This window comes from Hippoglossus hippoglossus, chromosome 20, assembly GCF_009819705.1.
Source record: "Hippoglossus hippoglossus isolate fHipHip1 chromosome 20, fHipHip1.pri, whole genome shotgun sequence".
Taxonomy (NCBI): Eukaryota; Metazoa; Chordata; class Actinopteri; order Pleuronectiformes; family Pleuronectidae; genus Hippoglossus; species Hippoglossus hippoglossus.
Window position 1 is genome coordinate 17,311,116 of NC_047170.1, and position 16,701 is coordinate 17,327,816.

Consider the following 16,701-nt stretch of genomic DNA (forward strand, 5'->3'; position numbering starts at 1 on the left):
AAAACTTTTGATCAGCCATTGTCTCGTTATACCCGAACTCCAAAGGCGGGTGACAAATTGAAAGGGAGATATGATAACGGATGCTTCCATACAGGGAACCGGGGGAGTTGCTAACTGGGTCTTTGAATATGTATAGGAAAAATAATGTGAATCATATGTTCTGGTCTTCACGGTTTCCAGTTTCCACGGGAATGTACTTTTGGACAAATCTCTCAATTGAAAGGATTCTAGGAGTTTATGACAATGCTTTACTTATGGTGCTTTTTTTTCAGTTGTTAGTATTCGGTGATGTTGTGATTATTTGTTTTTTCATTTCAGGGAGTCAAGCTAATGGTTGACTCCTCTTCGGTGAGTGACAGCAGCTCCTGCCCCCCCCCCCCCTCCACCGAGCTGTCACACCTCAGAGGAAAACCTGCCCTCACAACACACACTTATTACTGTGATTGAGCCTAATGAAGCCACCTCCTCACACCGAGATAATGACCGCAATTGTCACAAATAGTTTGTCACCGGTAATTGTCGGTGTCACTCATCTCTTCATGTTACACAGAGGCCACTCAGAGTTGACATCGGAAGATGAGGAGGAGAAATGAAGCTGTACTCGTGTTTTTTATTTGATTAGGGAGCAGAGGAATCGTGCAACACAAACAGAGCATCACGTTTTTTAATAAACCCACCTGCACTGGTGTGGTGGTGTGTGTTTCCACAGGGGGTGGGGTCGTGGGGTCGTGGGGAACCTTGCAGACCCCCTGCTGAGACGTTGACAAGCTCCCACTTCATCCCCGGCTGTCAGATGACGCGCCTGCGCAATGACTGCGCGCTCAAACACCCAAACACACACGGGGCTCAGTCGGTGTTTGCAGGTTCGTGTTCCCAGTCATCCGGGAAGTGCACAACAAGAAGTGGATTAAAGAAAACAACGACGAGTGGAGTAGAAACCAGTCAGTTTTAATGGTTGGGACAAACTTCTCAGCGGATTTCTACTGGGATTTGACTCGGGGGGGAACCAGCAGCACTTTCTCTGTGGAACAACAACCAGCGGGGCTCGTTACACCTTCTGCTCCACACCTGAGGAACACGTCCCTGCGTTTCAATGCGTCCCTGAGCGCAAATACGCGTTTCACAAGCCGATAACAGGGAAGCGACCCGACGCGCCAGGTGAACCAGACACTCCGCAGCTTTTACGCGCTCGTCTGCTCGAGTCAATCCGACTCCAACTTTGACTTTTACGTCTTTTTTTTATTCCATTTCCAGAGGTTTTTCGCCATGAACCAAACCGCAGGAGCCACAAACGCGTATCGGAGATGCTCCAAGGCAGGAAAGGTAAGACTGCGTAAATCAGAGAAGTTGAGATTGTGGATTTAAAATGCGTCCCCGGCGAGGTGCAGAGCTCCTGGGGCATCGTGGCAGTGATCTCTGTGGGATGGGGAGGCTGTTTCCCGGCTTGTTTGGTTATAATCACGCGTAATTGCGCTTTGGAGAGGTTGTAAATTCTGTTCTGGGGACAATTTATGTGCTGGAGGAATCAGTTTGGTGAATGTGAGTGGTGATAGTGGCCAGTTAACAAGGACATTGGAAGCTTTGGAGCAAGAAACTCCTGCATTAGAGATCTTCTTCACATCCAAGATGATGACACTGTGCAACGCTCCCAAGGCTGTGACCCACATTACAGAGGCTTCTCCTCCTCCTGCTGCTGTGTGGATGTGCTGTAGTCAACTGGGAGAGAGGAGGGATGAGGATGGAGGTGGAGAAAGAGGATGAAAAGGAAGGCTGGGGGAGACGAGCTGGAGGGAGTGCATTGGTCTCTTTCCAGTGGAACCAATAGGAGAAAGTGTGTGTGTGTGTGTGTGCGTGTGCGTGCTCTCATTCCCAACACATCTGCCCTGTGTCAACATGCACCTCCACTGGTGATGAAGCATGAAAGCTTATTCATCACCAGCAGCTGTGACTCATGGGACCAGCTTTCCCAGTGCTTACCGAGTATTGATCCTGGAGCCACGAATATTCTTGAGTTGATGTGAATTGATGGTTGATCTGGTAAATGAGCTCTAATGGGATCAGGCATGAATTAACACTCACTGCTGGTTCACCGGCTCAGTTTTAATAGACCCTGACAGGTTTTCTGTGTCTTTGTCAGTGACAGGATGCAGGGGCCAGTTCAATCCGGTGGGCTTCACGGTAAAACCATGTGGAGAGACCCTGCAGAATGCGTGGTCAGACAATCCCATGTTCTCGCCGGTTGCATGCGGCAGTGAAAGTCAAGAAAATCTAAGCCACGACAGTAAGCGGAAAGATTTTAATCCCATAACAAAGTGATTTCGGCTCAGCGGGAGACGGCTGTAAGTGGCACTTTAACAGTCGCCAGGGGGGAAACACGTGAAAAAGTAATTCTGTTGTGGTAGTGCACTGATTTAACCCTGTTGCCTCCCAGCAAAGTGATTGTGAGTTTGAACGTTTCCTCTGGGAACGTTGGCATCTTCAGATCAAGTTAACTGTTGACTCTAGACTGTCGTCATGAGTGTGAAGGGTTGTTGGTGTCTGTGATGGACTGGTGATCTGTCCAGGTTCTACTGCTGATTGAGACTGCATGGAAAAAGACTTAGGGGTCACAGGTCAGAGGTTAGATGAGATTTTCATTTTCCTAAATCTTCCTAAAATGATATTGCATGAATGCATCACCACTAATTTACCTACAACATATTTGCTTGGACATTTTAACAACATGATAACAGAATCTCCACCTGTCAGAAATACATCTCATCATCTTATACATCCTTCCATCCCCGTCCTTCGTCACATGTCTGCAGTGTTTCCTGTGTTTGCTCGTCCTGCAGGATAATAGTGGTGTTTATATCTGAACGTGCTTTCAGTCGCTGTTTGTTCTAGATCTGTTGTGTTTCATCTCCACTTTGACTGAGAAAATAGACTCACTCCAAACTCCTCTCCAGACGCCTCCTCGGTGTCCATGTCATTATCTGTCCCGTGGCCGCCGGCGGGATCGTCTGCAATCTCAAACTGTTTTGGCGTTTTGTGTTTGTGTCTGTTTAAAGCCTCGGTGGCTGCTGCGAGTTTCTCTTTGATGAGTCCTTCGTCTCTCGGTGGAGTTTCTATTTCCAGTCGTGTTGACAGTCGGCCACGGAGACGTTTCATCGTGGATTAATGACGCCCCGATCGGGTCTGCATGTGTTCTGCAGGCCTCCCAGCAGGATCAGCCTCACGCGGTCATGGTCATCAGCTCGTGACGAGCTTTGACGGGTTTATAAACACCTGAAACGAGACGAGAGGGAGTCTGCTGTGTGTGTGTGTGTGTGTGTGTGTGTGTGTGTGTGTGTGTGTGTGTGTGTGTGTGTGTGTGTGTGTGTGTGTGTGTGTGTGTGTGTGTGTGTGTGTGTGTGTGTGTGTGTGTGTGTGTGTGTGTGTGTGTGTGTGTGTGTGTGTGTGTGTGTGTGTGTGTGTATAAAGGGAAAAACCGACCCTGTAACCATCGTGTAACCTGCATTCCTGCACCCGAGTTGTTGTTTGGTGTCTTTTTGTCACTTCAGTGCAGTTAAACGCAGGCGGTGTGGTGGGATGTCACGATGAGATATATCCACTACGGCTTTATAGGCTGTTGGTTCTGTTATCTTCAACACCGACAGCATGTCTCATCCTGCTTATCGCACATCAACAACCTTTTTTAAGGCTCAGGGAGAAAAAAATCATAGCAGAGGCAGACGTGCGAGTTTCTCCTGACAGAAGCCTCTGTAGACCAGCATGCAGTGCGACGGCGTGCAGGAGATACTGTCGCCGCTCCTCCTCGTAGCTCTGCAGTAATTTCCACCATCACACTGCTCCTGTTGTGCTCAATTTTCACACTAACACTCAATCCACCTCGCACAGCAGGGAAGCTCCTTTTATTTCTGCGGGAGGCCTTCTGGGAAATGTAGGAAGTGATTTGGAAAAGTGGAGAAGGCAGTTTGAATATAGAGTATGAAAGAGTAATTTGGCAGATTGGTAGTTTCCAAGATTATAAGATTATGCATCATTTAAGTTGTTTTTTTGAGCAACACATCAAGTATTCTCTTGTTTTTCAAATGTTATTTGTGTCTTTTGTCGTAGAGAAGTGGATTTTTTAGGGGTTTAAACTGCTATGATGATAGATTTAAGACATTTTAAGACTTCTCTGTCAGGCTTTTGGATTTTCTTGTTGTAAAAACCCTCAGAAGAACAGTTGCTGACTCATGACATGGTTGATTGTTTACGTCCCACAGTGTCCGTCTCCATCCTGTGTTGCCCGGTTGACCCAGTGGAGATGGTGGGAGAAAGGGAAACGATATTTAAACCAGCTCAACACCGAATTCCCTCAGTTATGACTTAATTTAACTGTTAATTTCTCATTTTCTGCGTTTGTTATTTCAAAAAAAATCCCATCCCTGAAATCCTGTTTGCAGTTTATAGATTCTGTTTACATTGTATAATTCTGTTTATATTGCATGTTTACTTCTTAATTACTTTTTTTAACACCGATGTTTCTCATTTTTACTTTTCCCATTTGCTGCAGAAACACCCTGCAGTGAGACTAATACAGGATTATGTTACTTTACTTCTAAGCCTCTGTGATGCACTCAGCAGGGGACTTTGTCTTGGGCATCTCCCATTAGAAAGAGAATATGTAGAATTAGGTTGTGAGTTGCGTCTATTTTTAGTTCATATGAGGCATTTACAATAGTTCGTGGACATATTTCACTGACTTAAAAAGAGAGCAAGGCAGTAACTCACGGATTAGCTGTTGTTGGAACGGTCCTTGCAGCATGAAAAATGTATGTGTTGATGTTGTGTTGATGTTAAAATTGATCGCACACTCAAAGGTCAAGGTTCACTGGGCGCTTTATGGTCCTGAACATCCATATATGTGAAAATCTACAGTTGAACGAAAGAACGTTTCTCGGGACCAGAGGTGCAAATACAATAAAATAATCAATCATCCTAAAAGACACAATATTCATACTTATAAAGACACAATAAATAATCCCAGTAGAAGACCAGTGCTTTAAAAAATGCAATTTTAAATCGTGTAAAAAGAGGGAATGATATATACATGTTTATGTTCTAATACCTCCCCAAAGAGTTTGTTTCATTTCATGTTTATTTATTTGTAAATGGGAAAAGACAACGGAGCAATGAGTGAAAAGAACATATGCAGTTTTATATTAGTTATTGCAGTACATATACTTTAAATCACTTTGATCTCAATCAAATTCTGGATCTGGAGGATTTAAATGTGGTTTCATAAGGGGACTGTATAGTTTTGTCTTGTGTCTTCACTGTTTTGGAAAAAGCGTTATTGTGAAAAGGAAAATATTGCAGATGGTGCAGGATGAAAATTGTGTCTTAGCTTGGAAGAACCACTAGAGGACAGTGTGGCACTTTCAATACGTTAACCTGTAAGGGAGTCTGGTGTTCACTTAAAGAAATATACTTCAGTAATATAATTCATTTTAAACCCGTTTCTGTCCCACATTCATTCTGATTGAGCAACAGCAGTAAAATAAATACACGTTGCATCGTTACAGGATTTCTTTTTCTGTGACTTCATTTTACTGTTGTTCCACATCTGTAAAGTCTTTTACTGTCTTTGCATTAACAGTATTTAAAATGATAATATGCACTCGTCACACTCTGTTTCTGTCCTGACTGGAGCTTTAGTTCTGTAACATTTAACAAATGTTATAGATTCTTTTTATTATTTTTTTGGGACTCCACGTTTCATTCAGCTCCGTCTCTTTGTCTTCTCCTGGTCACAGCAGGCTGGTTTGATTATCTCGGCCCTCGACAGCCCCGCGGTTCTGTGTGCGCTCGCTAAATCCCAATTAGCTCCGCCGGTTTCTGAACCATTTGCAACTTTTGCTAATCTCCACATCTGCACAGCCCAGAAAATCCCCCAAATTCTTCTGATTACAGTTTCATAATGAGAATATGAAAGTTTAATTTGAGAGACTTAGGGGGAAAAAAAGTAAATTGATGCTTCCCTGCTATGAATATTTATTAACTTCTGCTGCACCAATATACATTGATCCCATCATAAAGTTTGCAATTTCTTTCTTTTTCAAATAACTGTAAAATCCCGGAGGCTTATTTGTCCGTCTCATTACTACGTGGATTTTCTTTTGTGTGTTTTCAAACTAAAAGTAATTTGTCTGTGCAGCTATTGAGCTCACACCAGAATATAAATAACCTCAGCAGCAGCAGCCAGTGGTTCATATAGAGCAAAAGGGGCTAAGCTGATCCTTCATGGTGCAGAGGAGGCGAGCTGACAGCTACTTGGATTGAGGGTAAACTTCTTAATTACAGCGGGTTTGTTGGCCAACAGCAGGGCAAACACCAGCAGGAAGGTGCCAGGTATCGATCCCTGCTCTCATTACACCCAGGGCCCATTGTAATGCACTGTTATCACTCCGACTCGCTCACTGGAGTCTATGGAAATCGTCATTGATTTATTTATGTTTTTTTTCATCTTTGCACCCTTGGTAAAATGGCAGGAGAGCGTCTCTCTCAATCATCTTTGCTCTTTGAATTCCTGTGTTTGAAGCCGTCTCCTGCTCATTAGCACCCGTGATCGTTTTTTTACGCTTCCTGATGACCGTGGACTCTGGAGGAAGTTGGACGATGTGACGGCGGCAAAAAAGTGAAGCCAAATCCTCTTGATCGCCCCCTAGTGGCTGGTTGTAGTAAAGGTCATTAACCCCGCCTCCTCAAATGTTAGTGGATGGGACGTGGACCAAACTGAAAAGTCAAAGTACACGTTCCTTTTTCACGCACATTGTGTGTCTAAAAAGCTTTAAAAATAAAACAAGTTGTCATATTTATTGTAATATGTGACTTTTTAAAGATTAACAGGATAGGAGCACTTCAGGGACCAATCAGATTTCAGCTTGGGCCACTGCCCCCCCCTGGCTGTGCTTGGATCTGCCCCTGCTCCAGATGAAGTCCTCAGCACAAGATGGCAGCACTTGTTCCCAGATTGTTTGGCCTCATGTTTGCACAGTGGGAGGAAAGTGGAGACGTGTGATCCATCTTCATGGACGGGGTCATGCCGCTGGTCAAACTGAACTCATTCATGCTTTGCAGCCTTTTACTTTTTGAAGTTTCTCTTTCATGCTTTTCTCCAACACTTGAGAACCGTGGTCTTGCAGCGATGTGGTGAAAATTGTCTTATATCTGTGACCGAAAAGAAAAAAAAGTACGACCCCACCGCTCCTCTGTATTTGTAAGGGAACATATTCAGGCTTCATTGTCCACAGTGAATTTACCTTTAAAGGCACATCTGAGAGCTGCACCCCTGTGAAATGAATAATGCAACACACACACTCACACACACTCACACATGCACACACACACAGAACAGATTTCCTCCCCTTCAACACCCAGTATAAGTGAAGTCAATGTGTTGCAGTTTGCTAATTTTGCTGTAGTGGCATTTCTGTTTGTAATAACCTACTGGTCGTGTGTGCACTTCATCACCGAGTGCGTGCTTCCTCCGCCTGAGCTCATATGAGGAAATCCTTTGGGGGGGAGGGGGGGGGGCGGTGGGAACTTTATTACAGAAACGTGAAAAAAACAAACATGATGCAGATGCGTAGCCCATTTAAAGCCGAAAGCCTCGTCGCTGTTCCTCGGCTGCAGCAGCAGCTCGCCGACAGCTCTTTGTTTTTCCCGGCCATGATTGACACCGCGGGGAGTGTAATTGCACGAGTCGCCGAGACCTCCCCGGCCCTTTGAGTGAGCGGTTGCCTCGGCAAAACGCTCGGGTCATGACAGCCCATCTGCTGGCGTATCGCGAGCAGTCAACAAGGCCCAACGAGACAAATGGCGCCGGCGGTCGGGAGACGGACACTTGAGCCGTGTCTGAGATTACAAACATATCCAGTGTGTGGCCCCAGAGGCATTAGGAGCAATAACACCAGTCTAAACTCACTGCGTCCAACGTGTCTCAGCTGTCGGAGCTTGTCGCAGCGGATTGTGCCTCTTCTTGTTCTGGACGTGTAACAAAGAGGAGTTACAGGACAAGATCTGCTGATGTGTACAGATTTCAGGAAGTGAAGTGTCAAACCTAAAGCAGCATCATGGTGAAGAGGTGGAAAACGGAGAGACCTTTAAGTATCCAGGAGCGGTGTTTGATTTCCCCGCTTGACGATGTAATCTGTGTTTGCATCATCAAGTGGCGGAACCAAAGAATATTCTTGTTGCAGGAGCTGAACTCTTTTTAGTGTCTGTAAAAACATTTTAACATTTTCATTTTTCTGTGAAGGACGTTTTGAATGATTATTTTTAAGGTCTGCTCCGAGATCATTTGAGTCCAGAGAAAAAGACCTCGGCCTCCTCTGGAAGAACGAGATAGCAAAAGGAATCATGAGCCGCGAATAATCATGTTCTCTCCAGGGGATTCGGTGTCATGGCCTCGGGCCGGCGCTGTTGTGTGTTAGCTCATAAAACAAACTTTCTTCGTTCCTTCTGCTATCGGGCCACTAAATGCTTAAAGTTGTTGATTTGTGCATGTTGATGTCTGGCAGGTTGGCGTCAGATTGTGGCTGCTAATTTATTTACTCTTATTTGAATGGGTTGGATTAACTAATTGCCCTCCTGGGATTAATAAAGTCTGAATCTGAAAGGGCTGCACGTCGGGCTTCAGTTCGCCCTCTGCTGGATGTTCAGAGTCCCACGCCTCGCTCAGCAGAGTCAGCTGCTGCACAATGAGGCGTCTGAAATGATTAAACCGTTGAATTAACGTTTTCTTGATGGTGAGACTTTACTGAACGAGCGGTTTCCCTTGTGACGAGTTTAGATTTGAGGCTTTGGAACATTTTTACAGAAAGATTGCAGCAGGAACAAATGATAAGGATTGTGTTCAGGCTGCTTCATGAAGCTGCGGCGGTCGAGCATCACTCGTCTCTGATAGAGACACAGTGGGACATTCTACCTCATCATGTAGGACAGCAGGACCTCACTTACTCCAAATAAACTGTAATTTTATCCGCATATTGCTTTTTTCTTTTGTTCTATTTGTTGTATTCTGCCTCTGCCGTCACTGTTTTTCCTTCTATATCCTAAACCCACGCAGGAGCGTGCACTCGTGTGTTGAATGGCCTCTGTCAGATATCCAGAGACATGTATACAAATAGCCACATAGGTTTATTCTGCCTGTTCTCTGTGCTGCAGATGGTTTGTTCTTTAAAATGTGGGAAAGCAACATATTAAAGCCTTATATGAATAATATATAAGCCAACATCAATATGCATGAACTCGCACACTTGTAGAGGTTGAACTGCACCGACAGAATAATTAATCTCAACAATATTAACCACAAGTGACTGCATTCTTTATTTGCTTTAATACACAGGAGACTTAAACATTATGATATGTGGTTACCTGTCTAAAGTGACTTTTAAAGACTTTTGAAACACGTCAGCATCATGTCAGTCAATAGGTCGTGAATGAGAAGGAGCACTGTGCTTCTCCACAGGACCCTGACCTGCAGGCTCTTTTAGCCGCTCCACTCCTCCTTCCGCTCTATTCTTCAAAATTAACGAAGATGATTGAATTTGTTTTCAAGTGCAAACATTTTTGAAGCTCTGGATTATTCCTGAGAACCCCCAAGTGTCTTATTAAGGAAACGTCCTCATTGGCTCATTACATGGAAGCATTTTTGGTGCTTCCCTAATTCCCCCTCTTCCTCCTCCTCTTCATTCTAGTCCCATATAAGTGTGTTCCTGGGAATATCCAGCACTTTGAAATCCTTTTTTATATCCCTTCTCCTCAGCTAAGCCTTTCAGCAGGAAGCTCCTGAAGACCTAATGTTAGCTCCCTGTTGCCCGTGCGTGTCTGTGCACACTGACGCACGCCGAGCTCCGAAAGAAACCTGAGTGAAATCCTTTAATTAGAATCACTTCACTTAATTTCAGGTGAAAGTGTATTGGCTCTGAATGTGATCGGTTAAACCCCAGCACGCTCGCAAAACTCCAATTTTAAGGGGAGGTGCACAGTGGAGTAATTTTCCCAGTTTGACACAAAGCAGACGTTTTTTGTTTGTTCTTTTCTTATTTTAGGCTTTAGGGTCGTTTATTTTGTTAATTTCAAGCTTTTAAAAAGAGCTTGTGATGTGTTCAAAGCAGATTTTGTGTCGTTACATGCATTAAAATTGCCAATTTAATGTGCTGCCTGTAATGATTTGAATTAATGCCGTCGCTCAGCCCTGCTCGGCCTGATTGCTCGGCTCCATCAGCTCGGCTGTGACTCTTACACGTTGTTTTGCGAGCTCTGTCCTTGTTGCATTTCCAATCTGCAGCCTTTATTGAAATGTATAGCTCGGCCCTGCAAAGGGCCCATTTTCACATAACTGGTGGAGGCAATTTTATTGACTTATTGCAAAAAAGCCGGCGTATAAGTGATCGCACAGGCCTCATCTGTCCCCGCGTCCCTGGCAGTTAAAAAGAGATGATTTGTCTTGTTAACTCCCGCGGTGCTCCACGTTGCCCCTAAAACAAGATGCTGCTCCCCCCCTTGACAATGAACACTCTCCAGCTGAACATAAACAACGGTTTTTATTGTGCTCCAGCCTGCGAGCCTCCAAATCAATGCTTTGTAAATCATCCTCGGGAGGCATGCGAAAACGCAGATCCATTCTGTGCAGCCAAAACATCCACGGACACGCTGGCACGTTAAAGCAGATGGATAAAGGGCGCGTGAACCATCAGGCAACAGTAATGAGTTGTTGTTTCGTGGTGAGAGAACTTCAGCGAACGAGAGACACGAAGGGATCAGTGAAGCCATCAACCACCTTTCTCAACTGGATTTTTAAAAACCTGAGCCATCATTAAAGTTGAACAAATGCTTTCTGATATTTCACCACGGCTGAAGCTCGCCACGCTGCCTGTTTGTATTAGTCTTACTTAATGGGTTTATGTGCCTCCAGAGACGATAGAATCTAAAATGAGCAGCCGGCTGTGGGGAGCAGGCGGAAAGTGGGACAGAGATGCAGGTGCGATGCTGGAAAAAAAACGCCTACTCAGCCGTGTCCTCCGGGGTAAAACCCGCTTTGGTGTTCGGATGAAGACCTGCAGCACCGAGCGTCTCACAGGCTGTTGCGTGATATTCCTCCGTGCAGCCGATGCCTCAGGGATAAACCTTATTGCATCATTAACTCTTCTCTTAATGATAAAGTTAATATATGTCTTAATGAGAGGCGGCAGCACTGTGGAGTTTAAAGTTATCGGCGACTCCGTAAGCTTTTCATTACGCCAAACCTCGTCTTTAAATCTATTTATGGCTGAGGCTTTTTTTTTTTTTTCAGAATTAGCCATTCAGTGTATCTGTGGTCTGTAATTGCTTTTTTATATATAATGGTTTTCTTTGCCTCTGTTGCTGCTTTTATTGCGATGCACGTTTTCATACCTTGCAGGAGAATAAATTCAATAAGCACCACACGATAATTCATATTCTGCTGCGTTGAGACTGTCACAGTTTTAGTATGTTAAACCTGTACATGTTAATAAATGTTAATTTCATATTTTAACCACCGTCTGATTTGTGTGAATCCTCTCACAGGACTTGAATTTCCTCGTTCTCTGCAATGACAATGAAATAAATTCAATTTTATGGTTTTGTTCGGCTGCACAACAGTTTGGGAAATGTGCTCAGTTGCTCTGCTGCTGAGAGGTGGATCACAAGATCGATTCCGCTCTCACGTCCATGAGTCAATACCAAGCTATACTGCCAGATTTCAATACGGCTTGAAACAGGAGGAAAATGGTTTGCACGTCGTAATCTAACATGTTTTAAAAAATCAACTAATTTTACTTTCGGGGCCGGTTATTTGTTGGATTGTTGCAGACTCGATAACTGGATTCATGTTTGCAAGATAGAAAATTGTACGTTTTCCCTGTCATCCATCACTCATCTTGACACTGGACATTGAATAACTGTGTTTCTTCATCGTTGTTGTACTGACTGTGTCAAGGAAACCTATTACATTTGTGTCCTGATGTGTTTTATCTACTATTTCACACATGCGCTGACCTTCTTCACACTTACTCCCGTTCTCGCACACGCTCGTGTTGTTTACCAGACATTTTTTCCCATCTTTCAGGTGTGTGTACATGCAGTGTGTGGGATGTGACACTAATTTTCATGCTGACAACGATTTCCAGTGAGATTACACCCCGCTGATTGATGGCCACGCTGTTGCCCCAGAAACCACCTTGGGCGATGTGATATGACTCTCCCGTTATCAGACACTGAAGCATATTCCTGTAGTTAATCTTCCAAAATGGGCGTTCACGGGAGACATCCAGCATCCAACGGGCCTTGACTGGTAATGAAAGACGGCCCCTTTCCAGTGGCACCACTGAATGCAGCTCATTTCAAAAGCAGCAGAAATTACAAAGAGGGGGCGGCGGGGAGAAAGCTCGGCCGGTGTGTATCATTATCCACTGATGTAGTGGAGGGAACTTTTATGTGAGATCACAGAACGGTGCAGCCAGATGATGGGAAATTAGTGTTTTTCATTGAGTGGATTTATTCTGCAGATAAATCATAATTGTAGGCAGTGTTGCTGGTGGGAGGTGAATGTGGTCACAGGCATGTTAATTCAATTTTATACATAACTTGAATGTAGAGTCTGCGACGGCCGCACCAGCAGCCGCACACTGAACCTCGGCAACATGGTGGTGCTTTAGTTCAGGTTTCTTTTTGCACACACATGTAACAGATAAATTACTGGACACATAGATTTTGGGTTCATACAACATACGTAAGTTTTATTTGCAGATTTTGACAATAGGTTAGTTATTTGGAGTGTACCCATCTAGTTTTACTTTTTTACAACATTAGCAATTCATTCTCTGTCTGTATTTGTTTGTCAAAGGGACGTACAGCAATAACCAGACAGGGTTAGTAGCTTAAAGCTGTTAAAATAGATTATTATTTTAAATGCTTCCATATCGGATTGGTGCTCACTAAATGGTATTGGAACATCTCTAGTTCTATCATGGCCCGTCACCTTTTCTTCCACCAAGTTTTGTGGAAATTCATTCAGTAGTTTTTGCTTCATCCTGCAGACAAACCTCATCAGGGAGGTTTATGCATACACAGACAGGTTGAATATGAAGAATGAGGACTTTTTGCATCACTGGATTGTCATGTTGAAAGAAGAAAACACACCTTCCCCCTCCTGTTGCCCCAGTTTGGTGCGTATGACCCTGACTTTCCTGTACAGACCCCTGATCTCCAACACCTTCGGGGGAACCGGAGCCTTTACTTCAGAGTCAGACCTCACTAATGCTCTCATGGCTGAATACAATCAAATCCCTGCAGCCAGGTTCCAGAGCACCGAGCTGCCGTGAGGCTCTGTGAGCTGCGTCTGCCTGATGGATAAACATGAACCACCCAAACATGTGCCGGGTACAGCCAGCTCCACACAGCCATCACTCAACCTTAATGGTTGTTAGCATAGCTGAGCACCCTGGTCTAATCGTTGTTCCGTCTGTTGACAGAAGAGCGGGACACATGTCTAAATGTTGATGAAGCTGAGAATCTAAAAGGCCAACAGAGAACGGTGTGTACTGTCTGTTCCCACGGTCCTGCTCCCTGTTCCATGGAACTACGCTGCAGAAGTGCCGCTGGGAAAACAGATTTGAGTTATTTGCCGATATCGTTAAACGAGCAGGACGGTCAACTGTTTGCTGAACCACTTCCCCAAGTTAAGATCGTCCAATCAGGGCTTATGGTGCGTTCAGAACAAACACAAAGTGGATTTTAACGTCGCAGGTTCGTGTTAGTCGTGCGAGCAATGGACGTGAACGAGGAGCGAGGGAAGGGCTATTTCATTCCATCATGGCTGAAGTAGCTACACGTGCTGAGTTGTACCTGTTGTGGAAATACCGTAAGAAGCCAGCGTAAAGGAACGAAAGCTTTCGATCAGTCAGACGCTCGAAGAGCTCTGCAAACAGTTGATTTTTCATATTCGTCAAGAAAACATTCAGTGATCGCAGTCGTGCACAATCTTCAGTGAGTTATTCGTACCTGTCAATATCATGTGAGGGTTTGTTAATCAGTAAACATCTCAAATTTCCATTTGATTCGCTAGCGATGTTAAATGCGTCGTGATCAAAAATGGGTTTTTCTATGGAACCTTTTCAGCCACAGATGAATTATATCAGATAGTGATGGAGTAAAAGACGTATGGGAAAAAGAAGATGTCTTTCATTAAAGGTCAAAATATAAATTCATTTGTTATAACCTATACGCTGGCTTTGATTTCCCTCTCCCGCACTTTCCACGTCGAGAGGCTGAAAGCCAGCTGCTCGTGCGGCGGGTGGTCGTCATCCGTCCCTGAGCCGAGCAGGTTAAAGTGATGAATCTGATCCAACTTCCTGACAAACGCCTGCTGTTCAAGGCAACTGTTCCATTAATATTCAGATGTACTTACCGGCTCCGGCGTGGGGCGTGGGGCGGGGGGAAGCAAAAGTCTTCTTAAGTTGGAAAATAATTACAGTAACTTTCCCGTCTTGTGCGACTGAAGAGGAACTGTCTGAACTGTGAAGCAGCACTAAAGTTTTCAATTTGCCGTATGTCATATTTTATTAGTCTATTTAAAATCCACAGAAAACCGGATTTAAAGGATCAGGGCGCTGTTCATCCTCAACACGGTTCATTCTTATGCATGAAAAGTCAAATTAAAGGACTGAACCTGCTTTTCTGTAGGTGAAGTGTATGAAGGAACGTATGTGGGGTGTTTCATACCGAGCACCACATCATTTCCTGATCTTTCCTTCGCCGTATGTGGCAGTAATGCTTGTAATAGACCCTCCCCCCCCTTCTCCTCATTGCATTGAAGCTGGAAGATGAATGTGCACTTTACATGCCCCTGCATCATTTTTCCTCTCCTCCTGAATTCATTAGAGACTGTAACGATCTGTCGCCGTGACACTCCGGGGCGGGGAAGGTCAGTCGCAAACCTCTTATCAAGATTACGGAGCTCCCCCACCAGCGGAGAGCTGCGCCCGGCGTCTCTGAGATGTTTGAGATGCAAATTGGCCGATGGTGCAGCGTATGTGCTGAAATAGTTACCTCCTGCTGCTCAGTAATGGTTTTAAACACACTTATCTGAGGTTTGCTTTGCATTTATCACATGTAGGCAAAAACTATGAGCCACGGAAAAGCCTCCAGACCCTCATAGAGCACCCTCTCCTACTATTTCATCGGAATAATCCAAATCAGTGAAAGTTATTCCGGTTGTTAGACGGTGATGCTGCTCAAACACGTCCAGTATCTCTCATTAAAAACGGCGGGAGACGCCGGTGACAGCGGAGAAGAGGATATCACGGTATCTCGTAATGAAGTTGATAATGAAACCATCGATTTGTCCCACGGAGGTCCAGCTCAGGGTTTATTGTGCTGGAAGACGGCCGTCACCAGAATGAGGCTCGTTCTCTGAACTCACTCCGATGGGGATCCAGGAGGAGCAATCAATTCTGGATTTGAGCAAGTTTTAATCACTTTTTCCAGCTTCTGGTCTGGTGGCACAAGTGCGTAAACAGAATTCCGTAGATATTTTTTGTGTATTTTCTGGCATATTTTGTCCATTTTATGAAGCATGTAACACTGTAAAAAATATTTTTAGATCCTCATTCCCCGTCTGTGTAACGCAGCAGTTCACTTATGGTGTCTTCATGTTGGAGTTGGACAGCAGCCGTCAACACTGCGGCACATTTCCTCGCTCCAGCAGAGCTCCGTCGCAGCTCAGCGGCGTTTGGCTGCGATCGGCCCTGTTACAGTCAACTGCCTTTTTTATGACCGGACGCCTCCATGCCTCCGTGCCAGTGACCGCTGCGGCCTGAGGTGCTACCATCTGAAGTTTGGCACAAAAAATCCGACACAAGGAGTTGATTGGATTTTGGGGCTCAGAGGGTCAAGGTCAATGTCGTCCCCCAAAACATATTTTTGTGTTTTTATTTATCCGAAAGGCCAAAGGTCAACTTCACTGTGACGAAATGTTCTGGCTGTTTTTTTTCTGGCCGTTATTAAAAACCGTAACTCAGGAGCAGGAGGGGAGATTGTGACCATATGTCTTTAAGTGGTCAGATACCTAGGTGGTGTGACTGTGATACCTGTGTGTGTGTGTGTGTGTGTGTGTGTGTGTGTGTGTGTGTGTGTGTGTGTGTGTGTGTGTGTGTGTGTGTGTGTGTGTGTGTGTGTGTGTGTGTGTGTGTGTGTGTGTGTGTGTGTGTGTGTGTGTGTGTGTGTGTGTGTCGAACCTCCATTATTTCCACCATGTGAGTCTGGACAGACATGGATGTAAACTGCAGTCTGACTGTTTGGCTGAGTCGTGCAGCCGTGTGTTGATCATTCTCGTCTGTGAGGACCTTAACGTCAAGCTGCTGCTTCAACGTGTCCAACATTGTTGTTACAGATGTCCTTGGCCGCCACACCTGCAGTATAGATGAATTCCAACTTGGCTGGCGGCCGATGCGCGTAGCTGGGGCGATGGCAAACATGTGAATTCAATTTTGCATGTTTAGTGGATTCCAGTTTGTGGGCTTGAGGGGAGTTTGTGGGGCCTGTTTGATGCACAAACCCTGATTAAATCAGCGAAGCACAAGGCTGCTGTGACCATGAGTTGCATGGAATTATAATGAAGGTTATCGTTCGCCTTTGTTGGAGGAACTC

At 44.8% G+C, this 16,701-nt stretch overlaps 1 protein-coding gene across 1 annotated transcript in view; it reads left to right on the forward strand.

The window, feature by feature from the left end:
- The first annotated feature begins 796 nt into the window (after positions 1–796).
- The window catches only part of dpp6a (dipeptidyl-peptidase 6a), a 168,678-nt gene continuing 152,773 nt past the window's right edge, over positions 797–16,701 (forward strand). Inside the window, exons 1-2 of the mRNA XM_034572946.1 lie at positions 797–1,158; positions 1,255–1,323. Of these exons, the coding sequence (XP_034428837.1) occupies positions 1,267–1,323 (57 nt within the window). The 5' untranslated portion in view covers positions 797–1,158; positions 1,255–1,266. The remainder of the gene's footprint in view (positions 1,159–1,254; positions 1,324–16,701) is intronic.